This window comes from Podarcis gaigeae (genome assembly GCF_964106915.1).
Source record: "Podarcis gaigeae genome assembly, chromosome: 12".
NCBI classification, from domain to species: Eukaryota; Metazoa; Chordata; class Lepidosauria; order Squamata; family Lacertidae; genus Podarcis; species Podarcis gaigeae.
In genome coordinates, this window is record NC_139688.1 from 37,076,529 (window position 1) to 37,102,035 (window position 25,507).

Here is a 25,507-nt window from a genome sequence, read left to right on the forward strand (position 1 = left end):
TCCGGGGGAATTGTTAAGAGGCTGGCTGCATTATTATAACGCAAGTTCTGTGCTTTCTCGATTTGGAAGCCCGCTGCCTTATCTCAGGTAGGGCTTGCTTCAAGGAACATCTGAATCGCCTCAACTGGCCGCCTCTTTCGAGTGCTTCTTTCCTGGAATAATGCCGCCAAAACTGTCCTCAACCCAGTTAAGTCGAAGCAATGGGATCTATGGCTTGGCTGGAGACGGGCGTGGGGGTGGGGGAGGGGTTCCTTTAAATTCTCTGGTTTGTGTAGATACTGCGAAAAAGTTTGATCCAAAAGCGCATTTACCGGGAAGTGCATTGTTGCTGAAGTCATCAGGGCTTGCTGCCCAGAAAGGAGATGAAAGGCCCGCGCTTTGTTCTGTATAATTTAAAAGTTGTTGTTGCAAACAATCTCCCTCTTTCACTCGCTTAAAAAAATGCGCACTGATTTTAACAATGGCTAAAGATCATCAAGGCTAGAACAAAGAAGGTCTAGAAGGAGACGAGGAGGAAACAAGATTTTAACCCCACAACTGGGGGGGGGGGAAATGTTTTTAGTTTTAAGTCAAAGGATCAAGTTTAGCATTAGAATAATAGACAAGAGGCTCCGCTGGGAGATGAGTGTGTGTGTGTGTGTAAATAATTGTTGCCTTTAGCAGAGAGCTGAAATAAACCACTGGGACACATTCTAAAGTGACCCACCGCTGAATTCATTTCTGCTTGAACTTTCGGTGAACCTGAGATTAAACAGGGGTGAGCAGCTAAGCAGTTTGTTGCGAGCTGCCTTTTCAACAACCCTTTTCAGACTGAGTAAATATTGATCGCTTTCAATCTGATTGCCCCAGAGGAAAACACCGAGCATCTCAATGTAGCCTCCAAAAGTAAACTTTAAAGGTGAACATCGAAAATAGATCTCAGGCTTGAAAAGAGACGCTCAATTCCTTGAGACGTTTGGCTGAGTTGCGGGTAATAAATATATACACAGTCATAAGAGGACCAGGATGCAAATAAGCAGACCAAGGATAGTTGCTGTTGGCATATCTATCTCTATTTTAAGAAGAAGAAGAAGAAGAAGAAGAAGAAGAAGAAGAAGAAGAAGAAGAAGAAGAAGAAGAAGAAGAAGAAGTGACCTCCCTCCTCATTCTTTTGCACAATTTGGGGGAAAGGATGAAAAGATTTATCGCAAATTCTTTTGTAAATAAAGAGAACATTAGGCACTAATCGATTCACAGGTGTGATTAATCGATTTGTAGCAGCGATTGACTAATTCAGCCGCAGAGACAGCAGCGTGGGTTTCGGAGAGCCGTGAAACCGTGAAGCTGGGAGCAAGTTACCCCGAAGCATGCGTGCACAAATCTTCATTCACAAGAATGTGCTTGGCTTTTATTTCATCCAAAGGAAGTCCCATAGCCTTTATATCTCCCCTCAAATTAGGCCATGCTTTGGGATCTCCTTCCAAACACCGTTCATCGATGAGAGAGTCCGCCGACCACCACCCCACGCTAAATCCGCTTAGGATCGAGATGTCAGCCATGTTATTTGGCTGACAAGTTTATTGATCAAATGTCATATATAGGTATATATCTATAGATATATGAGGAGAGCGGCCTCAGCTCCCAGTGAAGGGCGGTGTTTCTGCCCCAGCATAAATGAAGCGGCTCGGGAGGAATGCTTTTTCTTGCTGGTCTTTGTCCAAACCAGAGAAGCTACAATTTCACACCCTCTTAGTGGGGAGCAACTCCATACTCAGCTGGGGGTGGGGCATATTTCAGGGTAAACGTGCCCGGGGGGGTCGAACTGCTGCGGCAGGCGTCAGTCAAGAAGCCTGCGTCACGAAAAGTGAGTTATTTATTCCTGAATTACCTCCACATGAAACGTTTTAGCAGGAAGGAGGAACTTTCTTCCTGGGGGATTTGGCCCTATGTCGATGTCCCCGAATCGGGGCCCACTAGCGGTCCCCGGCCTGATCTAAAGCGGGTCGCAAAGGCAGCCCTACTAGACGATAAAATAATACGAATAAGGAATGGGTCTCGAAAGGCATGCTCGGGTGAATAAGGCGAAGATGCAGATCCACACTATAAAGCGCGTTCAAAGCGCATTTCCCCGCTCCCCACAAGAATCCTAGGAGCTGTGTTGGGAACTGTAGCTCTGTGAAGGATCAACTACGGTTCCCTAGATCCCTGGGGACGGGCGCTTAATGTGTATTGAAATGCAGAAGGTTATCTTAGGACAGCCTCGTCCCTTCACCGCCTGGCACATGCGTCCTCCTTTGAAAACACCCGCCAAACCCTCAACAATATTATTGCCAGCCTTTTGTTATTGTTCTCCCGGTTCCACCGAACGAGTCAGGAAGGGAGGAAAAGCGCAAGGGATGCGGAAGGGTCAGGCGGCCGCCGCGTGCTTGAGGAGGACAGCTCTCTCCGAGAGGTGATCCCGATCAGGCCCTCTCGGCATGCAGAGATAGATGCCCTTTGGGTCACGAAAGCCTCTGGCAGAAGGCCATCTGCTGAGTTTGGAGCCTCACCCTAGTCAACAAAATGATTTTATTTTTTTATGTATATAAAAGTATAAAGCGGGCGGGCGGGGGGGGGGCAGCAGAGGAAGGGAGGATAAAATGAAACCTGGGTCTCCTGCTTTGAAGTTACAACAAGGCAGTCAAGGGAGCCCTTTGGAGACCAGCCCTGCGCAATAGCAGGGGAGAGAGGCGGGAGGGGGGGTCTCTCCTCCTCGCCCTCTTGATATGGCCGATACGCCTGGAAATCCAGGCTGCTCTGCCTTTGACACTTCAGCCGAGAAGCCGCAGACGACTCGCGCGCTCCGGCTCTCTCAGAACCAGCAGCCTCCACTGTTGTTTTCACAGCCCGGGCTCAAAGCTTGTAAAAGTCTCCTGCAGATCTTGCAGCCAGGAGGGTGTTTTGTTTTGTTTCTTTTAAATCCCCAAAGAAAGAAACACAGCTTCTCAGACGGGCTGGAGTGGAATGGAATGGAAAGCCTCGATGTTCTGGCTAGAGAGCTTGGAAGAAAAAGCGGGGGCGCGTTAGAGGGTTCTGCAGATCTTTTAAAAAGCAAAAACAAACTTGTTTGCAAGTCTTTTCAGGAAGTAACTTCAATTCACCTGCCAGAACTTGTTTTCCAAATAGAGGGGGGCGGGACTGGTGTGGGGTTTGCAAGGACACGTTGGGTTGAACTTACTTGGGTTAGGAAATTGTCTGCAGACCACGCAGGAATCGGAGTTGGATCAACAAGGAATTCTCCCTCCCTCTTTCTCCCTCTGTGAACTTTTATCGTGCTTTGTGCCTTCAAGATGTCACTGACGATTTAGAAGGCAGGGAGTGACGCTGGGGGTTCCTTGGACAGCTTTATACCCAGGGATAATGAAATGTGACTCTCTTAACTGGTGGCTTGTGATGTGAGGAAAGACCGGCCGAAGACAGCTTCTGCTTTTGAAGAGGACTCTGTTTACACACAGGTCAATATTCAGTTCGGGGTGAAAAGGTTAGCCCTTGACCCAGGAAGTTCCCGCAAGTATGGTTCAAAAATAGCTCCGCTTCCTTCGCCTTTCTCTTAATTGCAGAAGATAAACATGGATCTTTCTCTTTCTATTGATTAATAGACCTACTTTGTATAATCTCGGGGTACTGTACATAATGTGCAGTCAAAGGGCGCGAATAATTCGATGTAGGGATATCTGAGGAGGATATCTGAGCAGCCGATCAAAAGCCACTCCAGGGGAACTGGAAAGGGTGCAGAAAGCTTAACCTCAACCCCAGACTCCGCTTTCCAAAAGATACCGAAGCAAAGTAAAAACCTGAGATATGAATATATTTATTACAGAGATTTGTAGGACCCGTAAAATTCTGCTCTGGATTCCTTTCTTTTCTTTTCTTTTTTCTTTTTAAACACAGAATCTCAGAACCTTGGATGATTGTACAGAAAAAAATCAGAAAGTACTCCATCACAAATGACAACTGATAGAACTCAGTATTATTTTCACTGAGTACATCCAAGCGGTTGTGCATCATGCAAGTTCCATCCACGAATCACATAAAATATACATTCGTTTGGCCATTCATCACATTCAGGAATTGGGCTGAAAAGACCTCAAGTCTAAGGAACGTTTCCTGGGGGTGGGGGGACCTCCCCTCTCCCTTTTTAATGATAATATTGGGGGTTGGGAATGATCCAGCACAGAGTTCGGGAAGGAGGGGATTTAAAGCGGGGGTAGACACTAATAAGCAAGGTTTATTTTTTTAAAACCTAGTGCAATTTCCACTTTCTTTTCTAGCTCGTTCAAAGAAATAGTAGCAACCTATGATTTTTGAGGTATCTGATTGAGTTCAACAACTTTTCGTTCGTGACATCCTCACTTTTCGCTATAAAATCGAATCCAGTGTTGAGAATGTAACCACCCTGTTTAAGCTCATCATCTTATCTAAACATTTCTAGAAAATCCGTAAAAAGATAAATCTCTGGGACAAAGTATTTACAACCAACAAAACTCATACATACGAGAAGACAAGAGACATTAAATTAAAGTGGTGAAAGTTCTCGAAGTCGTGTAAACGCTTTCAATAGTGCATCTATTCGTGAATTTGGGTCTGACAGGTCTTTGGTTGGAGGAGAAAACGGTAGCAATGTCTTTGGCAACTCGATTCTGGTCTAACAAATTCTCTTGATTGTTCCCACAATACAGTCTTTAGAGATGAAAACAGATCAACTCTGAGGAGCTGAGGCAGACTTAGTGAGTGATACTGAATAAGCTACTCAGAGTGAGGTCCTAAACTCCTGGGTCACAACCCAGACAACGTGAGCCAGCTCCCATTGAAATCAAGTGAGTTTAAAATAGTCACAAAGTCCCATCCCGCTTTTTTTCATGGGATTTAGGGCAATCCTGTGGCCTGCCTATTCAGGCATGTTGGTTTCCAGAGAGCTTGCTTGCAGGCCTTATAGGATCTCAGCCTCAAAGTTGCTAAATTCGTGAGACAGTTCCATTCAAATCAATGAGACTTGTCTCCAGATCAAAGGGCTCAGGGTGAGAGTTTGGGTTGCTCTCTCCGCCAATTGCGTGAGAGTCCGAAAATAAACAAGGGGATAAGTTCGAAACACAATAAATTTACTCTTAGATTGTGCCTTAGAGGGAGAATGAGGAGCAGCGTGTCTTTCAATTCGAGGTAGTCAGAGTGTCTGAGGTAGAGGAGGCTGGCGAAGGGGTACAGGGGGATGGGCTGGACTTTTCCGAGGACTCCTCCGCTTTCTCTTCGCTTCCTGTTGGGGTGGCCGGAGAAATGGGGAGCAAGCCCTCTTTCTCTCGCTTCTTCTGCTTCATCCTGCGGTTCTGGAACCAGATCTTGACCTGAGTCTCGTTCAGCTGCAGCGAGGCGGCGATCTCCACCCTGCGGGCCCGGGTTAAGTATTTGTTGAAGTGGAATTCCTTCTCCAGCTCCGTCAGCTGTTTGGTGGTGAAGTTGGTCCGGACCGTGTTGGGCTGGCCAACATAACCGTACTCGCCAGCTTTCCCTAGAGGGAGAAAGGAGAGAGAGAGAGAGAGAGAGAGAGAGAACAGCAACAACAACCCAAATCAGAAGCGTTAACTCGAAGCAATGATTTATAGGTGACATGAATCAATAGGCAGGCGCGCGCAGGTACAAACCATAGAGAACGAGCTCTTAAAGTGAAAGGAACTTTGTGGGCCAATCGGAAACCTGCTTATTCCTAAGTAAAGACCTAGCGAATGCACATGGGCTAACTTCTTAGTGTCCGCCTGTCCAGTGAAACAGCAACTGAACTCACCTAGATCAGGGGAGATCTGACCACCGGCTGCTTTGTGATCCACAGCGGGGACACAAACACATCAAACTGAGCGTTATAATAGGAACCCTAAATCACAACACGACCTCCCCCTCCATTTCTGGAGAACCGGTACGCTTCAGGATCGCAGCCATACCTGTTCCCATCATACCTGGGACCATCATGTTGATCTGCATCTAGCTTAAATGCAGATCTTCCGCGTCCACTTTACAAAAATAATAATAGGAAGAAGAAAACTTCGGGCCCGAACTTCCCGAAGTCCAGAGTGATCGCTCAGGCAGGTGACTCACCTGTTTTGGGAGGGTTCCTCTTCACTTTCATCCAGTCGAAAGTCTGGGCGGGAGGAGAAGTCTCCGACGAAGGGGAACCGCAGCCTTCCTGGTGGTTCGAATGAAGTGGAGACAGGGGGTGGCTATAACTGGTTAGGGTTAGGCTCTGTTGCTCGTCCCCATAAGAGGGGTGGATGTACTGAGCAGAGCCCACGGGGCCCCCAGCATAAACCTGGGGCTGCTGAACCACGGACGACGAGACGTTTCCAGAGTAGAGCGCAGGAGCGCACTGGGGGAAGCCCCCATTAATCTCTGCCTCTTGAGCGAGTGGGTAGTGGCTGTAGCCCCCCGCGCCGAAGTTCTGCACGCCGTAGGTGGGCCCACAGCTCGGGTGGGCGTAGGACACCCCCAGGTTGGGGTGGTGCTGGTAGGTAGCAGTCTGGTGGTGGGGATGGGGGCTGATCTGGACCCCCCTGCCCACGAGGAAGCGGTCGTCCCCGTTGCAGTTGTTGGCACTGACAGCGCAGGACTGGAACGTGGTTGTGGTAATCCCATGGTCGGGGTGGTGGTGGTGGTGGCGGTGGTGGTGGTGGTAAGCCCGGGGTGAGCAAGTGGCGGACTCGCCGTTGAGGATGGGCGGATAATCGAGGAAGGAATTCATCCTCGCAGTGTCCATCTATCACCGGTTGACCGGCTCTTCGGAGTCCTGGGTGACCGTGCCAACTTTCTCACTTCCTCCATGGGGGCCAGAAGAAAAATGATATGAATGTACAGTGAGACGGCGGCCACGTGAGGGCGGCAGCCAATGGCTGCTCCTCCTGCCAAAGTTGCCCTGCTCCTTCCTGGTGATGGATCACCCTGGCTGTGGCATTTAAATTCCGAGCGCTCCTCCATCAAGGTGACGCGCAGCCACCACCACCTCCCTCTCTCCCTCCCTGTCTCTTTCTTTCTTTCTCTCTCTCTCCACACCCCCCATCTCCTCCCCCGTTCCCAGTCAGCGCGTTGGGGTTTGAGAGCCGGGCCAGAGAGGCAGTGCGCGCCCAGGCGCTCAGCCTGAAGCAGCAGCAGCAAGCACAGAGCCGCCGCCGGAGGGGGCTGCTCTTGCATGGATTTACGAAGGGACAGCCTGGGCTTGGCAGGTAAGCAAAGGGACCCGCGCAGGGCGTCCCCAGTTGGGTAGCTGCTCCTGCTGCTGCTGCTTTCTCCAGGGCTGTCGTCGAGAGAACACAGCTAGGCTGAACTCTCTCGGCTACAGTTAGATCGCTTGGATCATTATGGTCTGCCTTGGGCAGTCTCCAGCAGTCTGGGGTTGCTGTGTGTGAGAGAGAGGTGGGGAGAGAAAGAGAGAGAGAGAGCGCGCTATCAGGGGGGCTGGGGGAGGTTTGGGGGCATGGGGAGAGGTAGGAGGCCGGCGGCTGAGCTCTGCCAGTTGCGGATGCGTCCTCAGACAGACCCCGGCGTGCGCGCGCGAACCGGCAAGAGTTAAAATGCGCTTGGTCCAGCCTCTCTCTCGCGGTTATTTGCATGGAAATGAGGCTCTCTGCAAGGCAACGCCATTGTTGCTGCTGCTGCTGCGGGCAGCGTGGTTGGCTTTAACGCACGGGAATGGCGCCGTTGGCTCCTGGAAACAGGGAATCAGTGGGGGGCAGTTGGAGCCGCCAGCCTGGGCCGAAACGGAGGCGGTAGTGCGCCTGCCTGGCAACTGGGTACTGGGTTGCTGTTTTGTCGGACGATCCGACGCTGCTGGGCGCGGTTAGAGGAAGGAAGCGCTTACAAAGGTTGCCAGGGAAGCTTTCTCAGGTTCTCTCCGGCAGCTGAGCCGCTAGGGCGCCTGTGCAAACTGTCAGGCCTCTCCTCTCTCTCACCTCCCATTCACTTTTGCTCCCCCACCCCGCTTCTCATGTATAACCTTTGCCTCCCTCCCCCCACCCGCAAGGAGTGTCCACGGGTTGAAACCATGAGGTCTAGAAAGATGCGAGTCTTTAAAATAGCAGCCCTTTGGATGGCTAGGGGACGGTTAGGGGGAGGAGACTGTCTGGAGGAAGGGGCGAGGGGGTCGACAGCGCTCCTCCAGGCGCTTGATCACTAGGCTGCCGCCCTCCTTCCGAGGAGGGAGAGAGGGAGCCGAGGGAAACAAATGGCCGGGAGTTGGGAGAGGCCTCTCTGGATTCCCCGGCGAGGACCGCAAGTGCTTTCTTCTCGCAGATGTAAATCCCTGATTCCGCTCAAGTCCGTGGGGCCAGGAGAGACGCCTGGCTTTCGGTGGGGCTAGACCTGCCCAAAGGAAAGGCAGGGTCAGCTTAAACCTGGAGGAAAACCCCTGGGTTGGAGGTGGGGAGGTGGTGGGTCCCACGGGGGCTTCATCTGCACAAAAAGGAGAGGTGAGCAGGGAGGACTCAACAGCACAGAATTCAGCATAAAATCGTAGAATGGTAGAGTTGGAAGGGACCCCAAGGGTCATCTAGTCCAACCCCCTGCAATGTAGGAAGGAAAACAGGCCTGACTAGAAAGAAGGCAAACTTTGCCTGACGGAGTCCGGAAATAACTATGCGGGCTTCTTATGCTTTCATCCTGCAAATGTCGAAATCAACCCAATATTTAGTATTAGTGTGTTAATTAGGCTGTTGCTTCTATGTTATCTACACACACACACACCCCATGTATAATTCCGTACCACCCTAGTCCCTCTGAAACTATAATACTATTTTCATTCCTAAAATGCTGCTGATCTGGATTAGGCTGTTCTCCAGCTTCCCCTTTCTTCCTGCTCCCTCTCTCAAAAGCGAGGCCCACTCAAAATATTGATAAGCATGCATTGTTTACTAAGACAAACGTGCCCCGAATCTGGCTGTGAGACTTTGAAAGTCTCATGCGTACTTCCTGGCTTTCCTTTGGTAGAGCTAAACTCGCTCTGAGTGGGACTTTAAAAACACTTCTTTTTGGCCCTGTAGTCACACCTCGGATTTCTCTCTCTCTCTCTCTCTCTCTCTCTCTCTCTGTGTGTGTGTGTGTGTGTGTGTGTGTTTAAGAGTAATATTTATATATTCTAAAATTTACTGGAAGGAAGGACAGATACAGAGTTCCCTTTACCAGTAGCCCCATTGATTTCCATTCTACTCATTGCACGCACAGTCACGTATTGCCCAGGCACGACGGTCTGGGAGTAGATCGCATCGATATGAGTGGCCAACGCGTGGCCCGAGGAGTGGATTCACGAGGAGGCGTTTTGTAAAACAAAAGAACGTGCATGTAGGTGTTTAATATTTCCCTAACAGCTTCAGATGTAAAAACTATGTTGGTGCATGCCGGCTTTGAAAACAGGGTATAAATCCAGATCTAAAGGAAGCCTTGTTCCCTATGAAAAGTTGGTCATTTCATTTGGGCCCCTATCCTCGCCCTCTCTTTCTCCTTCCTGGCCGCCTTTCTCTGAGCAGAAACCTCCCTCCCGTGCCTGCTGCTCCGTTGCACCCTTCCACACTTTCTCCCCCATTTCTCCGCCATTGTTCAGAAGAACTCTTTCCCCTTTTGTTATATTGTCTCTGTAGCCCAACGCTTTTGCATTCTGAAGCCAACACAATTCCTCTGTTTTACCAGAATGCAGAAGGAGACACAGGGAGGGCGGGGTGGCGGCGGCGGCCGGGGAGATCGGGGGAGGGGGACGCCTTTCCCAGTGTGGCGAAGCAACCACATTTCCCATTCCATGTCTGCCTTCTGGAAAACGCAAGCAGGCCCACAGAAAAGCCCCCTAAGCTCCACGAAGGCCTTTTCCAGAGCAGGCCCTGCCCCCCCGGTTCCTCCCCCCCCCCCCGTCACCCTGCATCCGCCTTTGTTGAATCGGTTCCTCTGGTGGTTCTGAACGTCACCAAACCCATCTCTGGCCCTCGTTACTGCGGCCAGGGCGCATTCTTGTTTTTGCGTTCGAAAAAGAATCTTTCGAATTTCTCTCTTGTTCGTTTTGAAAGAGGATATCTGCAGGGCTCGGCCTAGTTCTGATATGCGGGGGTGGGGAAGAGAATCTGCTGTGGGGGGAGTCGATTTGTATGGAAGGCTTCTTTTGTTCTTTGAACCGGAGGTTCCCCCCCACACACACACACCACCACAACAACAACAAACCTGAGCGCTGCCTTCTCTGTATAAAAGGAAAACGTTCCGAAATGCACGCTAAGTGGAATTTTCTGTGTCACAAACCAGGCAAACCCTTAGCAAAAAGCGGTGGGGGGGGAGAAAAAAAGAGCGGGGGAGCGCCCGGGATTCCCTGCCGCACCTGAAGCTTAGCCAAGCTGTTGTTTTAACAGAGCAATAAAAATGAATTATGACTAACCGCCTCCTAGCTTAATGGTTTCAGACGGGGAACCCCAGCCCGAGCAAATACGTAAGAGGATTTTTATTTGTGCATGTGTTCCTGCAATTGATCTCTTTGATGACATTCTCATTCAAAGAAAGCGTTTGATTTATGACTTTAGGAAGAATTGCATCCAGTCTTTCCAGCTATAACCCACGCAGCTCAGCGCCACCCCACTTAGAGGGGGTTTGCAAAACAGGGAAGCCAACGGCGACCACAACAAACGTGCGCATAGGAGAGCAACCAGGAAACCCGCGCCTGCAAAGATCTGGGGAAGTTCTTAAGGAGCGGGCTATAAATATCTACGTTGGCATATCTGCTAACACCTACTGATAGGCTGTGGGGCGAAAAAGGAGAAGAAAAGAGGCATACTGGATTTTGCTAACAATCCGAATTGAAATCGGATTAGAGAATACACACAGCTATCCCCGCCTGGTAGCACTTTTAAACCGACCTCATGACTCTACACTTGTTAGTCCAGTTCCAGTAGGACTCGATGCCCTCCAACAGCTTTTGTTCCGTAGACCTAGCGAAAGCCACAGGATTTGAAAGCGATTTTTCATATGCATTGCATACATCCTAACCGCGTGTGCTTGTGTCTTAATTCTCTCCTCTGATTTCCTCTCTTTTAGGTTTCTTTTCTCGGGGCCTTCGGACAGCTGGGAAATCCATCAAATGCCTTCCTTTCTGAGCTCTGGTTCCCCGCACCACCATCCCTCCCCCCTTTCCAAGGCACGGGTCGCAAATGAAATAGTTAAAAATAGCGTTCAATAGTACAAAACCAGTATACACTTCTGTCTATTTCTGGCCATTTATGCAGCAAGGCTTGCTGTAGTGCTTTTTGTTTCCCCTTGCAATCATATGATATATTCTGCCTATAATACAATATCAGTTAAAACGTAGAAGAGATTTTTTATATAATGTTACGATATATTCAACCTATACTATAATAAATCGTTTGCGATAGCACAGAAACATTTTAAGGTGCTTCTAATGTCTTATGTGCATTCAAGGGGGGGGGATATATTTTTATGTAAGTTTTGGAGTTATTTTAGGTTTCTTTTTTCTCTCCCCCCCCCCCATTTAAATATTGAGAACTTTGGAAATCCATCATTTACCGCTGGCTTCCCCCCAAATAAATATATTTTTAACGAAAAAGGACGAAGGTTGTGACCAAATTGTGTTGTTTCTTTTAATTTTATTTCAGGACTAGGGGAGGGGCGGAGATTAACTTCCTTGTATGAAGCAGAGAGAAAGAGAAAGAGATAAGAAAAATGATTGTAGCAAACAAGAATTTATTCTACCAAAAATACTTATGACAACGCATCCTAATGTAATACAAAAATAAAAAGAAAGTGAAGATACAATTTTGATATGATCACTTTCTTACAGGCCTTATATATTGCTTTTCATAGAAGGACCTAGAATGGGACTAGGTTTAAAACCGGACACAACTAAAAATGTCATAGGCAAACGGCAAAATAAGCTCTCCAACACACCGAGAAGGAAAAATAAAAAATAATCAGGAAAATACTGACCAGGAAAAGGGAAAGAAATTAAATCAAGTCATCCCCCTCCCCCTCCCGCTCCCCCAAAAATGGAAAAGGAGAGGGGGGGAAAATAACCCTTTTCAGAAAAGTTGGTCTGCCATTTCTCAGTAATTCAGATGCTGCAAGTCAATTGTGGTGAGTGTATCTGTAAAAAAGTCAAAGCTGTCAGCTGAAATATCTACAGGGCTGTCGAGGGACCCTGGCAGACTGGGGGAGACGGCGTCGGAGAGCTGTAGGCAGGAATCTGCGGAGAAAACGCTGAAGTCCTGTAAAGAAGGCACCTCCAGGGCCTCAGGACTGTCATTGTTCAGGCCAGCTGCACAGTTCTGGGCCATTGTTGACAGGCAGTTGGGAACAGTGGGTGACTGATGCTGAAAATGTTTCAGATTTTTCTCATTGCTCGTTAAAGGCGAAACTGGGAAACTTTGGGACTCTCCATTGTGGACAGTGACAGCCTGCTGTTGCGCTAGTGCATTCTGCTGAAAAGTGTAGCCTTCCCTTTCCGAAAGCGCGCCTGAGACATTGTTGAGGGCTTGCTCGAAGAGGGATTTCTCCTCCTCTTCCTCCTCTTCCTCCTCCTCCTCGTCGTCTTCTGCTTTCTCGGGATCCTCCAAGCCTTTGAATTTCCCTTCGCTGTTCTGGTTCTCCTTGCACTGGGTCTGCCTCTTGTGCTTCATCCTCCTGTTCTGAAACCACACCTTGACTTGCCTCTCGGTCAGGTCCAGGAGAGCGGCGATCTCCACCCGCCTCGGTCTGCAGAGGTACTTGTTGAAATGGAATTCCTTCTCCAGCTCCAAGAGCTGCGTGTTGGTATAAGCAGTCCTCAGCCTCCTGGAGCCCCCGGTCCCATTTTCGGAAATCTCCAGAGATTCTGCTTAAAAGGAGACAACAACAAGCACCATTAGAATGAGAGATATGAAAGAGGGGGGAAGAGAGAGAGAGAGAGGAGGGAGAATGTGTTATTTTAGGATTTTGAACATCCAAGCCTGGTGGGGGGAAATGAGCTAGTTGGAGCTGGGGGGGGGGCTCTTTCTTTCTCTCTTAAAGCATTAAAATTTCAACTGCAACAAAATGGCCGCCCATGAATGCAGTAAATCCATTGTGTTTGCACTCCTGTGAGCCCGGTCTCTTGGACCCACTTTTCCTTCTCCCCCCACCCTCCTCGCTTAGCTCCAGGAACTTGATTTGCCTCCATCTCCCCAACCTGCCCATACCCGAGCAAACTTTGATATTAGCCATACAACAATTTATAATTAATGCATCAGCTGCTTAGCTGAGCAAGAGCAATCTATCACTCTTCATTACTGTCAAATATCCCAACTCTAGGACAGCGAGACAAGAGGAGGGTCACCTCCAACTCAAATAAATCATCCCACGCTAAACAAGTTAGGGGAGAGAAAAAAAGAAGAAACTTTGTTTGGGGTGGGGGGATTTGGGGGTGTCGGCGGGGTTGGTTTCTGAGGAATCTGCCTGTGGATCCCCCGCCAGACCTCCAACGAACCCGGATTGGAGTGCCGCAAGTTAGGGAGGCACCCATCCAAGCGAGAGGGAGTGGGAGAGGAGAAAAGGAGATTCTATGGAGATAGAGAGAGAGATCTCTGAGTCCCAGGAAGGCTGAAGGTGCAGCAAAGTCTTTGAACTGACCTTTGTGGCTCAGGCAGGCTGGTCCAGTGGCGGAGGCCGAAGGAGGCGGCAGGACAGTTTTCTTGGAGGCTTTTTTCTCCTTCATCCAGGGGTATTCCGGAGGCTGGAGGGCGCCGGCTGGCACTGGGCTGCCGCTGCTGGCATTGGGGCTGTGCTTGGGGCGGCTGCTGCTGCTGTGGCGAGGGTGGCTGCCTGGGTTCAGGCTGGGGATGGTCTGCTCAAAAGGAGGAGGAATCAGTGTCGAGTGTGAAAGCGTCGAGTTCTTGATTGATGAACTTTGAAATGTATCACCGACAGGGGGAAAAGATGTCAGGCACTCAGCGAGCGATGGCTGACTATTGATAAAACCAATCTCTCGCTCAAATTCGAAATTCATGGCCTTCAACTCGCAGCCCCCTTGGAGAAAAAGTTCCCTCTTATTTAGCGCTTCTGGGAGGGGGAGGGGGGAGCAAGGCCCAGGAAAAGGGGGGAGGGGGGGGAAACCGAGAGAGAGGGAGAGAGAGAAAGGAAGAGGGAGAGAGAGAGAAAAGGAAAAAAAATATCATAGAAGATCGCTGGTGGGGTGTTTTTTTTCTAATTCACTGATTACAGCCGTATGGGGACCGTGCTACTATTAAACTATTGAATTCATGGAGACAAGGTTGAAATTGGACCGAATTGGCTGTCACATGATTGCCTCTGCCCAATGACAATTTGGGCTTTAATCAAAAGAAGCCACTGTCTGTTTGATTGATCCAAAAAAGTCGGGAAGGAACGCCTCATTGGGGGCCAGCAAGGCATTATTTATACTTTTTAAAAGGGGGGGAAAGGGTATCTCCGCCGCGCGCTCTTTCGCTCGCTCTCCCCCTTTTGCCTCCTAATCTGAAATGATATCTGAGGGAGAGAGAGAGAGAGGGTGTGTGTGTGTGTGTGTGTGTGTGTGTGTGTGTGTGTGTGTGTGTTTGCCTGGGTGGGTTGTCTGAGCTGCTGTTGCTGTTGCTGCTGCCTCTGATGCTTAGCTTGGCCGGGGAGGCTCCCTTGCCCCGCTTGCCTCCCCTCCGCACACTCCCCCTTCTCATTGTTTGGGACTGTCAAGCAAGCGCCTTGCACCTCACAAATCACCGGCGCACCTCCATCGGACGCCCTGAGTCATTAACGAAGTCATCCATTAATCTCCAAAGTTGTGACACCGCGGGCCCCCAACATCTCCACCGCAGCACAAAAAGTTCTACCCGGCCAGGGGATGCCAAGGAAGAGAGTCTTTGCTTATATTTTATTTGGGTTTGTTTCCCCCCTCCCCCCATCTCCAACAAAACCCGGACCCAACTCCGTGCTGAGGACTAACCACTTCCTTAAGAAAAAATTAAAGGACGGCAAGGTTGGGGTTTCCTCCCCCTCGATCACGACCTGGCATCTTCACCCCCCCCCCCGCAATTCTCTCCCCGTTTCAGCTGAGGGTACAGTATGGAGAACAATTGGCCGCCGGTCCCTGCCTCCATCCATTGTGTCGAAGGAATTTCTCCAGCAGCTTCGCTCCTAGGGGAAGAGTAAGAGCACGCAGGCTGGTGGGTCGCTACTTTCTCCCCGCAGTTGTCTTGACAGAAGCGGACGGTTCAGAGGAGATACAGATTTCCATTAGACCCTGGGACTGTAAACACAGGTTCCGATCAAAAGAGGGAAGAAAAACGGGGAGGGTGTCACAAAACAACATCCAGAGCATTCACACAAACGACACTGGAATCAGCTGACGCATTTTCTTTCCATAGCCCCAATAAAATGGGGTCCGGCGAGTATTTTTCCCCCTCTCGATTCCATTGAAATATGTCAAAAGTCAATGTCAGGGATTTAAAAAAACGAAACAAAACCACAATAAGGCTGCAGATTAAACCAAAGAGCTCTAAGGACTGTGAAACTGGCTATCCGTCCCTGCCCTTACCATCTCGTTTGGGAGCGCACGGTTTATTCGATTTGCTCATTCATTCCGCGATGCCGATGGTTTGGACAGGATAGCTCTTCAATCGCCTCAATTACTATTATTATTATTTTTTATTTTAAAAAAAGGTAAATGAGGGGAGGGGTGGACAGCGCTGGAGGAGAGAAGAAGACCCAGAAGGACACGGTGGGAACGAAGCGAAGGTTTCCTCTTCTTCAAAGCAAACCAGGAATAAGGCCGCGCATCCTCCCTTTTTTGGGGGATGAGGGCTTTCTGCAAGGCGAGAGGGGTGGGATGGAAGAGCTCTCTTTCTATATTTATACATTCCAGTGAAGCCCGAAAGTGCTCCATCCGCTACCTCAAGTCCTTGTTAGATTTCAGAGCAGAATTCTGAGCAGAGCTTGGAAGCGCTTAAAACAATAAACTGACCATTACATCTTCAGGTGGAGTGAAACTAAGCCAAAAAAAAGAGAATGTTTTTAAAGGTGATTTAAAAAAAAAAGCAAAAGCCCTTTTTTATTTCAAGCAAATAAACTCCCACAATATGGATCAGGGGCTGAGGAAGGGTGGGGGAGGGGCCGAGATATTGCAATAATTTGTTCACTTTTTAAAAAAAAAAAAATGTAGATTGGGGTTGCTATTTAATGCATCTTTGACAGGAAAGGAAGGAAGGAAGGAGGGAGGGGAGGGGGGGGAGGATGGAAAAGGGTGCCTTACATGCTGTTGGAAGATGTAGGCTGGGTTTCTTTCCCCCCTCTCTCTCTCTCTCTCTCTCTTTTTAATTTTCTTGCTTTTACTCCAAACAAAGATCCGCTGAAGCCTGCGCGCGATCAATCTTCCCGGGCCAAACGCTTTGACAGCTTCTGGCCTTTAAGAACACATTTGAAGCTTCTTGCTCTTTCCCAGATCAAATGTGGCCGAGAAAAGAAGGGGGGAAAGAGAGAGAGAGCAAGAAACGCGAGTAAACAAGGAAAAAGAGGACGGCGTGGCTGCTTTTGCTCCCCAAATGGATTTTATTTTCCTGTATTAAGGGTTGGGATCTTGCTCTTTTTCGCATTACCCTGAAAGACAGCTCCGATCCTGGGTTTTGTTTTTTGTTTGTTTTTTAAATCTTTACTCCCCCCCCCCCATAGAATATAGGTGCTAGAAGTGAAATGGGTGGGAGGGTTTGTTCGAGGACCCGCTAGGAGGGAAGGCGAACGTGGGAGAAGGCTGGGGCAGTTGGGTCCAGGAAGGCTTTGTGAGTCAAATCCGCGTGGGAGGGTTAGGGCCAGCATTTTGGGGTGGGCAGCCTAATAGAAAAAACACCTGGAACAAAGAGGCTGGCCAACAAAAAAAAAACCCCATGCCCTCCACTCAAAACCCTCTGCAAAACCAAAACAACAACAAAAACAAAAATTATGTTTCTCTAAATGAAATCCGAACAGTATGTGATACAGTCGAGGGAGTGCAGGGAGAAAATTTAGGTGGCCCCTTTCCTGTAAAAAAAAATGCACGAGGAGAAAATATATGCTTTTTGACTTCCCCTTCCCAGAAAATTGTGTTAAAAGGTTGGTTTTCAATACCAACAGTCAGCTATTCGCCACTGATATAAGGCATCATCTCTCAAATTAATTTTGAACAGGAGAATATCCACCACGATCCATTTTCGCTTCATCTTTCTCCAAATGCTGCATTCCGGAGCTCCAATTTGGGTTTTTTTTCCCCCATTCTAAGACCCTTTAAAAACAGATTAATGAGTTTTAAAAGGCTGGATGCAGCCTTTCTGCAGTCTGGAGCGCGTCGCTGTAAGTATATATGGGACTTGCCTAACTCAAGCTATAATAAGGTTTGTATGGATGGCAAAATAATAATACAGAGTTACGTTTCTTTGCATTGTAGTTAGCTACGCCTTGTGTTTATTTTTTTATATTGGGGGTAGCAATGTTATTGGGACAAGAAATCAGGAAGCTTCTTAAGACTGTGAAAAAGAGAAGAGATGAATAATATTTCTACCAAGGTGACCAACATGGCGACAATCTCCTTTAGATTGACATAACAGATGCTGAATGTGGAATCGTTCCCCTCTAAATGCACTATTGTGTATACCGGTGTTTTTAAAATCCGAAACCCAATTACTACAACAAATAAGCCCCGCAGCTTTAAATTATCTGTTTACTGTTTGGATTTATTATAACTCGTTTATTAGCGCAGATCCATGCATGAGGGTCTTCGAGACCAATTTGCTATGGATATATCAAATGGTATTTCGGAAAGAAAGGATTTCATTTATTTTATTTCCCCTCCCCCCTCCCACAATAGAAGATTTACATTCGATTGCCTCACCTCGCCCACCCAATCTAGAAAAGACGTGGGTGGGGGTGCAGGATGGGAAAGGACGCTCGATTAACAAGTCGTGCAAAGATTATTAAAGCCCTTCAGTTTCTAAGACCGCAGTTGAGCAGCTCAGTTCTTGGAGAAGACCATAAGGAACAAACTCTCTCTTTCAACCCCGGGGATGGGCCAGATCGCTTGGCAAACAGGCCTGATTTATTATTGCTGAATCTGTCCCTTCATTATTAGGGTGATGAATTGTATTTTGCCTGTAAACAAATGTGCTTTTGAATTCGTGCCATATCAAATATGAGTCTAACTACACGAGTCTTCGGTTTTTTTAGCCTTAAGTTTATTTAATTTCGCCTCTTTTTCTTTTCTCCAAATCCCCACCCCTTCCTTTTCCTTTTTTTTTAAAAAAAATATTTTCCCCATCACTCAGCATAACAGTCGCTGAATTGTCTGTTTTTGGTTCCCGAGAGGAGCTTATAGGTGTGGGAGTAGCGAGCTGCCGATCGGCTCAAAGGTCCCCAGTGCGGAGGCGAGAAGAGCCTTTTCTCCCATTAGGAACGGCTGGCTTCCTCCAGCAGAGAGTGGACCCAACATGGCGAGAGGGAGAACAGCCTGCAAGCGGGACCCAGCTCATCCTGCGGCCTCAGGAGAAGATACCCTTCTGCAGAGGCGACACAGCCACCTGAGCTTGATTTACAGCATATCGCTCCAGACATGAGAGACACAGTTTCTCTTCCCCACCTCCACCCCTTCCTCCGCTTCCCTTTGACCACAATGAATGCAACAAAAAACGAACAAGCTGCCACAGCTACCTATGGGCTGCGTTTATGAAAAACGTCTGGAGAACTGCAGTCCTCGAGCTATGGTCGGAAAGGGCGGATCTTTTTCCATCTTGGATATTTTCAATGCTCCAATTCTCCTCACTGTTGTTGTTTTTTGAGGAGTGGAGAGACAAAAATGTGTAAGCCTTCTAAGCTTTGAAAGCTCAGAGAAGCAGAGGAGACCTGAAGGTTGGATATTGGAGATTTATGTATTTAAAAGCTCCAAGGGCGTCAGTCCTTGTTCTCTTTCTCTCTCGCTTTCTCCCTCCTTTCTAAAACCAAATGATCATATCTTAAGTCTGTATTATTCAGAATAAAAACTTTATTTTTTTTTCCAGAATGTGAGCAGCAAGGAATGTATAACTTTCAAAACAAAATCTAGCTTTGTGTTGTTCTCGTTCAGGTTTACACATTTCCCTTTAGTTCGATGTTAACAGGCACCCGTTTCTGTTCCTATGGTGGCCTGCTGTTTATTTTCCAGATTTTATTGCATTTTTTTTCCTTCTTCTTTTTAAATAAAGGAGTTTAAGTTCCCCCCTTCCAAATGATATTTCCTATGTATGTAATTTAACATACAACCAGGTAAATATCTCCTGAATATTCAGGGTACAGAAGTTTATTTTTTTAATATATTTATATATATAAATATGAACAGATGGGGATAAATAAAAAAATTTAAACACTTAGATTATTCAAAGTTTGCAAAAAAATATAAATAAATCTGAAAGTTCACCAGCATACACACGTTGAAAGACGTACACGTATTAATAAGTTCGCTCAGGGAGCCCCTGTTCAAGCGCCTTTTTATTCCTTTCTCGCTATTTAAAAGAAGTGCAATTAAAATAAAAATGCTTCCCCGGTTGGGATCGATTCTGTACGAACAAATTCACATTTAAGAACCATCTGTATAGAAAATTTGTTCATATACCCTGTTTTGATAAAAGTGTTGAAGTTAAGAGTAGAAAGCCTATGTATACTCTCAAAGGGAGAACACAAGGCAAAGAGTTCAAGGAGATAAATATCCACTATTGAAACTAGGGAGCAATTCAAGCAACAGATATTGCTACGTCACATAAACTAGAAAACGCTGCTTCTTTTTTTAACCAAAAGAAAAGAAAACAGAAGCAAAACAGAAAGGGCAGGGGGAGGAATTAAAAGTATTTTTCTTTTCCTTCTTTTTCCCTTTTTCTTTTTTTTTTTAAAAAAAGGCTGGGGGGCTTTTATGATCCACTAAGTAACTGATGGTATATTACAGATGGGTCAGTTTGGGCGCTTCCTGAATTCTTCCCTGAGAAGGATGGTGAGAAGTAAGGTCTGTATATGTTGGGTGTGGGTCACACGGTCCATGGTGATGATTGTTGCCCATTGGCCCACTGTAGTCCATGTTGGCAGAGGAAGGATGAGGGAGGTGAGTCAGACCAAAGATGGAAGGCCCAGAATTTGCCATGGTGTCCACATAATTGCCCCCAACATAGACGGGGCTTCCCTGTATATGTGGATTGCCATAGCCATTCCCTTGAAGAGGATGAGGGTCATATTCAGGAGTCACTGCTGCAGTTCCGGTATATCTCTTTTGTGGAGGCGGGCAGTTATTGAGAGGAGCCGGATATGACGTAGGGATGCCATAGGCGTTCTGATGAGGCTTGCTGAAGGATGGCGGTGACTGGGGTTCATATGGAACACTGTTTACTAGGGAATGCATAGAGTTCAGGTATCCTCCAGCAGCCGGAGGGACAGGACTTCTGCTGGGGGACTGTCCTCCTGAAGAGGTCATCATGCCTTTGCCCTTCTGATCCTTTTTGTATTTCATCCTGCGGTTTTGGAACCATATTTTGATCTGTCTTTCTGTGAGGTTGAGCAAGTTAGCCATCTCTACCCTTCTTGGCCTGCAAAGGTATCTATTGAAGTGAAACTCCTTTTCCAGTTCTACCAGCTGGGCACTTGTGTAAGCTGTGCGGGCTCTTTTAGAGGAAGCTTGCCCTGGGGGGCTTTTATCACCAGCACAACTCTCACCTATGCAAATCATACAAAGAACAAAGTGAGTATGGGGCCACCTGAACGCACAACAACCAGTAATCATCAATCAGCCTTGCCTGGGCTAGTACATTGCAGGGCCTAGTGCAGGGGTCAGCAACCTTTTTCAGCTGTGGGCCGGTCCACCGTCTCTCAGACCATGTGGTGGGCCGGACTATGTTTTGGGAAAAAAATATGAACGAAATCCTATGCCCCACAAATAACCCAGAGATTGATTTTAAATAAAAGGACACCTTCTACTCATGTAAAAACACGTTGATTCCCGAACCGTCCGCAGGCCAGATTGAGAAGGCAATTGGGCCACATCCGGCCCACGGGCCTTAGGTTGCCTACCCCTGGCCTAGTGGTAGCATTGGCTCTTCCACACATGAGGTTGTCTGCTGTGACCAAAGATATGCTCAAGTGACAGTCATTTACTGCACCAATATATGCAAATTGCCTGTATCTCTGTAGAATCAGAGATACGGTCTTTGAAAACCACTAGAAATGCGTCTGACCAGAAACCATGCTTTTATTGGAAAGATAAACACCATGGCAAATAAAGGTATGGATTTTGGGGTTACATGTTGTCAGCTCCCAAACCGCTAAAACAAAAGTTGTTTGCTATATGAATTGGATTACTCCCAAGTAATTGAATGAAAGTCCAATTGAAGTGGTAGTTTGAATTATTTCTTTCATATGGAACTTTAGAGAAGAGAAAACTTGACTCTTTTAGAATCAACCGCAAAAGTCCCATTGACTTTGGTGGGGTCAGGATAATGTGGCTGACATTCAGAGAGGTCCAGAGAACTTCAAAAGGTATATTCCATTAAGTATAACAAGATAGGTATCTATGTCAATAAGCCGAGAATCAGAATACAAAAAGCCAAAGACAAACATTCATACTCTATCCACTTCCTTCCCCAAATATAAAACCAGCTTGGCTGCCAGCTCCACACACCAGTGAAGAATTACTTGGCTTAAAGCCAGCTTGGATACACTCAAGTGAATGGAATGGATAGGAACACAGGGCCAGCTCTGTGACTGGGAAGGACAAAGAGGCCTGCTGTAGGCAGTGATTTTAGGGTACCATTAAAGGGCAGCAAAATGGTTAATTGTTCAATTCATTGTGCTGGGTTTTTTTACCACCATGGTGGGTTGGGAGTGGGAACACTTGGACATTTTCCAAAATGTATTCAGCCTTTGCTGAGTGCACAATCCAAATAAGTGAAATATTTCTGAAGTCACATCAAACTCCATGAGATTTTGGCTTTAATCCTATACCTTCTTACCCAGGAAAAGTCCCCATTGAACTCAGTGAGATTCCTCCTAGGTAGATAGGTATAGGAATACACTGTTAAGCAGAGTTCCTAAGCCCCACAGAATTCCAGGAATTTGCTTCCAAGTTTAGTATCAAGCCTATATTACATTCAGTTCTGTGGGACTGTCCTTCCAACAGTTGCACCTAATGAGATATGTCTGCAGTCCTCTGCATATTTACTAATAAGCAAGGCCTATTAAACTGAGCAGGGTTTACTTCCAGGTTGACATGTTTAGAATTAGGCTGCCACCCTTAGTACTTTGACTGCCCGGGTTTATGGATCAGAGCCAGGGTCCTAGATGATATAATATGCATGTAGATAAATATACAGTTTAAACCACAGTACATATCAAATAATCAGGCTTGTCAGTGTTGATACACCACTGTAACAGTATTAGAAATGCATCGAAGAAAACATTTGCAAAAAGTTTAGAATCTATTTTCACAGCACAAGATAAATTGAGGAAGTAAGTGGTAAACAGGAGCCAAATGCCTGGGGAGACTGACGCTAATACTTTTCTCATCGATTTGGGTTTACTTATGTAATAGCACTGTTGATAAACACTATAATCCACCCATAATGTATTTATGGACCTGCCTGCAAAGTGCTAAAGAAACCTAAGCTTTGTTTACCGTGCTTGTAAGGTTGCCAGTCTGTGCGCTAAAATCAAAAGAGGTTATGAATATCAAACAAAGCATTGATCTTGACTGCAGATAATGATGAGCTATTTTATTCTCATTACACTTCAGCAGGGATAGGTCACTGTCTTGTGACTGTAGCACACTGCCAAAAAAGAAGAGAGAGAGAGAGAGAGAGAGAGAGAGAGAGAGAGAGAGAGAGATGCACACAGGTCTTGCCACTGGTTGAAGATAGGCCTTGGACCTTTGTATCTGGACATGATTTAATAGAAGCAGAAAGAAGGAGGGGGCGGGTTGCCTATGGAATGTTGAGGACTCAGAAGTGCCTGTTACAGTCATCTCAAAGTCTGCAACGAGAAGAGCTTGGAAGCTAAGCAACTTCACATTCTTTTGCTAGAGTTTAACAGAGGTCATGCAAAGCAACCAAACTTCAGGCGTCCTCCTCTTTTTGGAGATCAGCCTCTTTGGATGTGTGTGTGCACGCACACACACACACACGCACACAAACCCCTACCTAAATATGTGCACATGAAGCTGTATGCATGTATGCATTTGCATATCTATCTTTTGCTGTGTGTATGTGTAATAGATATAGATATAGATATAGATATAGATATAGATATAGATATAGATATAGATATAGATGATATGGATATAGATATAGATATAGATATAGATATAGATGATATGGATATAGATATAGATATATAGATATATAGATATATAGATATATAGATATATAGATATATAGATATATAGATATATAGATATATAGATATATAGATATAATCTCTGTGTGTAGGCAATTTTTCTGATCTCAAGCCATTGTGTGTGTTTCCAATTTCCAAGTGAAATAGCTGGGGAGTGGGGAATCTAAACCATTCCTGCAAGACTAATGAAACACCTAGAAGTCAAGGATCTGAATAACTTCTGCTTAACGGCTTGGTGGATGGGGCTGCCTGTAAGTACATCCGCTCGGTTAATCTCTACTAGCCCTCCTCCTTTTGCCATACCTGAACTGGAGCCGCTGTTTTTCTGCTTGGTGTTTTGTCGAGACTCTTTCATCCAGGGGAATATTTGCTTGGACATGGTGGGCGAGTTCAAGATGGAGCTCTTGGTGGCGCTAGGCGGGGCGGAATTAGTGGTGGCATTCTGAGGTGGTGACACAGAGGGGGGTGGAGGTGGTGGAGCTTGCTGGGGGGCTGGAGGCTGCTGCTGAGGCTGCTCTGAAAGGACCGGGGGCTGGAGAGACTGGCTGGTGATGGTCCTCATACAACTCTCATTGATTTCATTGGCCTTGTGGTGGGACACGGTGGTGGTGCTGCCGCCGCCGCCGCCTCCGGGGGACTGTAAAGAGCAGGCCGGTCGATGGTACTCCGTTTCCACCAACGAGGAAGAAGGAGGCGGAGGAGGATATTGCTGCTGACTAGCATTGTAAGCGAAACCATTTGCTCCTTGGTAAGGATAGCCGCCATAGATCGCAGAGCTGTCGTAGTAGGTCGCCTTTTGCATTTCGTTGTTTCCCAATATTTATTTCACAAACTGACAGGGTCTTGACACCCTTAAAGAATAACATTGGCACCCCTCTGTCACGTGACGTTTTTCCTCCAATGGCCCGTCCTGGTAGACCTAGGGTGGAGGGAAAGCACAGGAGAGTGAAGAAATAGTACAAATCCATCTTACTTTCAATAGCTAAGTGACATGAAAGCCATAACAGAAAAAGTGGTCAGCAATATTTAGCAGCATGACTTGGCCTGGAGGGCGAAGAGAATTTCGATAGTGGCTGGGATTTACTAGGCAGCCGGTACTGTGTGTTTTACTGCTCCGGGAGAGTGTAGTTTTCTAGGATTTTCATATCTATATTTGTGTGTGTGTGTGTGTGTGTGTGTGTACACACACAGAGAAAGAGAGAGAGACATGAAAATCTACACACACACACACACACACACACCCTTACTCTAAGAACCAATTTATCAATTCTCAGGAAAGGGACTTCGTAGGTTATTTAAAGGGAGAGTCTCTAGATAAGAACGACCAGAGTAAACTTGTGGTCACCGTGGGAAAGTGATATTTTCTCCCCGCCCCACCCCCAAAATAATGAGCAAATTCGTAGCTCTTTCCTCTTTAGACTATTTTTTTTGCTCCCCCCTCCTTTTTTATTATTAAGCAAACATCATTTTGAATTGCATTTTTTTTTTAAGGAAAAAAGAAAAGGGAAAGCTAGAAGACCCATAAATAACTGCATCGCATTCCCCGTGAAGGGCTACTCAACGTTCTGGCACTCGAGGGATTCGAACACATGAACTGTTTGCTAGGAAACGTTTGACAAATGCAACCCATAATGGCCCTCGTGTGATGAAACAGCACAGCGACGAGGGAAACCCTTCTCCTTCGCAGTTTAATAACCAGCCAACTTCCTGCGCATAAATTAGCTTTAACTGCTGCGCCTTTAGACAGAGACACAAATCTGGCCTCCAGGATCAAACAGCCTCAACATGTAACCAAACATAATAATCCGAGGCGGCCTTTCAGATAGACCTGCTTTTGTGGGAAGTTTCCTTCGCACCCTCGGGCCTATACTGTATATTATTTCTGTCCATTGCGTTCCGCGGGAACAGCTAATAACTATTTCGGGGGTATATTAGGCACATATGAACTTTTAAAATATTATCATTCAGTATCTTCACTTCCCCCTCCCCCAAACCCCTTCATGTAATATACCCAAATTCTACCTGCTCAAACATGATGGATTGGGGGAAAGACACACACCAGGAACCTGAAAAACCAGCGTTCATCTCCATGACCACGGATTGAACTTTCCTACCAACTTAACGATAATAGGCTCTGTCTTTGGAACTG

The 25,507-nt window shown here is 46.9% G+C and overlaps 3 protein-coding genes and 2 long non-coding RNA genes across 10 annotated transcripts in view; 2 read left to right on the plus strand and 3 right to left on the minus strand.

Annotated features, from left to right (window-relative positions):
* Nucleotides 1–3,813: 3,813 nt before the first annotated feature.
* HOXA1 (homeobox A1) lies at nucleotides 3,814–6,757 on the minus strand (the record flags this gene model as incomplete). Its single annotated transcript, XM_083706056.1, has 2 exons — nucleotides 3,814–5,521; nucleotides 6,103–6,757. The coding sequence occupies 2 exons, from the start codon at nucleotides 6,755–6,757 to the stop codon at nucleotides 5,166–5,168; spliced, it is 1,011 nt and encodes a 336-aa protein (XP_083562182.1). The 3' UTR covers nucleotides 3,814–5,165.
* A 348-nt stretch (nucleotides 6,758–7,105) lies between these two features.
* LOC310828451 lies at nucleotides 7,106–11,584 on the plus strand. Its single transcript, XR_014556884.1, has 2 exons — nucleotides 7,106–7,220; nucleotides 10,521–11,584. It is a non-coding gene; the product is annotated as an uncharacterized lncRNA (long non-coding RNA).
* Nucleotides 11,585–11,701: 117 nt separating this feature from the next.
* HOXA2 (homeobox A2) lies at nucleotides 11,702–15,191 on the minus strand. The gene is made up of 3 exons (XM_083706016.1): nucleotides 15,090–15,191; nucleotides 13,618–14,046; nucleotides 11,702–12,844 (listed from the first exon to the last, which is right to left on the minus strand). The coding sequence occupies exons 1-3, from the start codon at nucleotides 15,097–15,099 to the stop codon at nucleotides 12,078–12,080; spliced, it is 1,206 nt and encodes a 401-aa protein (XP_083562142.1). The 5' UTR covers nucleotides 15,100–15,191; the 3' UTR covers nucleotides 11,702–12,077.
* A 582-nt stretch (nucleotides 15,192–15,773) lies between these two features.
* On the plus strand, nucleotides 15,774–19,872 carry LOC310828483. The gene is made up of 2 exons (XR_014556951.1): nucleotides 15,774–17,316; nucleotides 18,285–19,872. It is a non-coding gene; the product is annotated as an uncharacterized lncRNA (long non-coding RNA).
* Nucleotides 18,980–25,507, minus strand: part of HOXA3 (homeobox A3) — a 51,990-nt gene continuing 45,462 nt past the window's right edge. For all 6 annotated transcript variants that reach the window (XM_083706004.1, XM_083705999.1, XM_083706003.1 and 3 more), the window contains exons 2-3: nucleotides 23,662–24,277; nucleotides 18,980–20,688 (exon numbers count right to left, since the gene is read on the minus strand). In XM_083706004.1, the coding sequence (XP_083562130.1) occupies nucleotides 19,925–20,688; nucleotides 23,662–24,160 (1,263 nt within the window). In that variant the 5' untranslated portion in view covers nucleotides 24,161–24,277 and the 3' untranslated portion in view covers nucleotides 18,980–19,924. The remainder of the gene's footprint in view (nucleotides 20,689–23,661; nucleotides 24,278–25,507) is intronic.

Bases quoted from the DNA above. Each gene is read 5' to 3' on its own strand.
- HOXA2 (XM_083706016.1), bottom strand. The intron at 12,845-13,617 runs GTCAGTTCAAAG...CCTTTTAAGCAG, and splicing joins AGCCTGCCTGAGCCACAAAG to AATCTCTGGAGATTTCCGAA.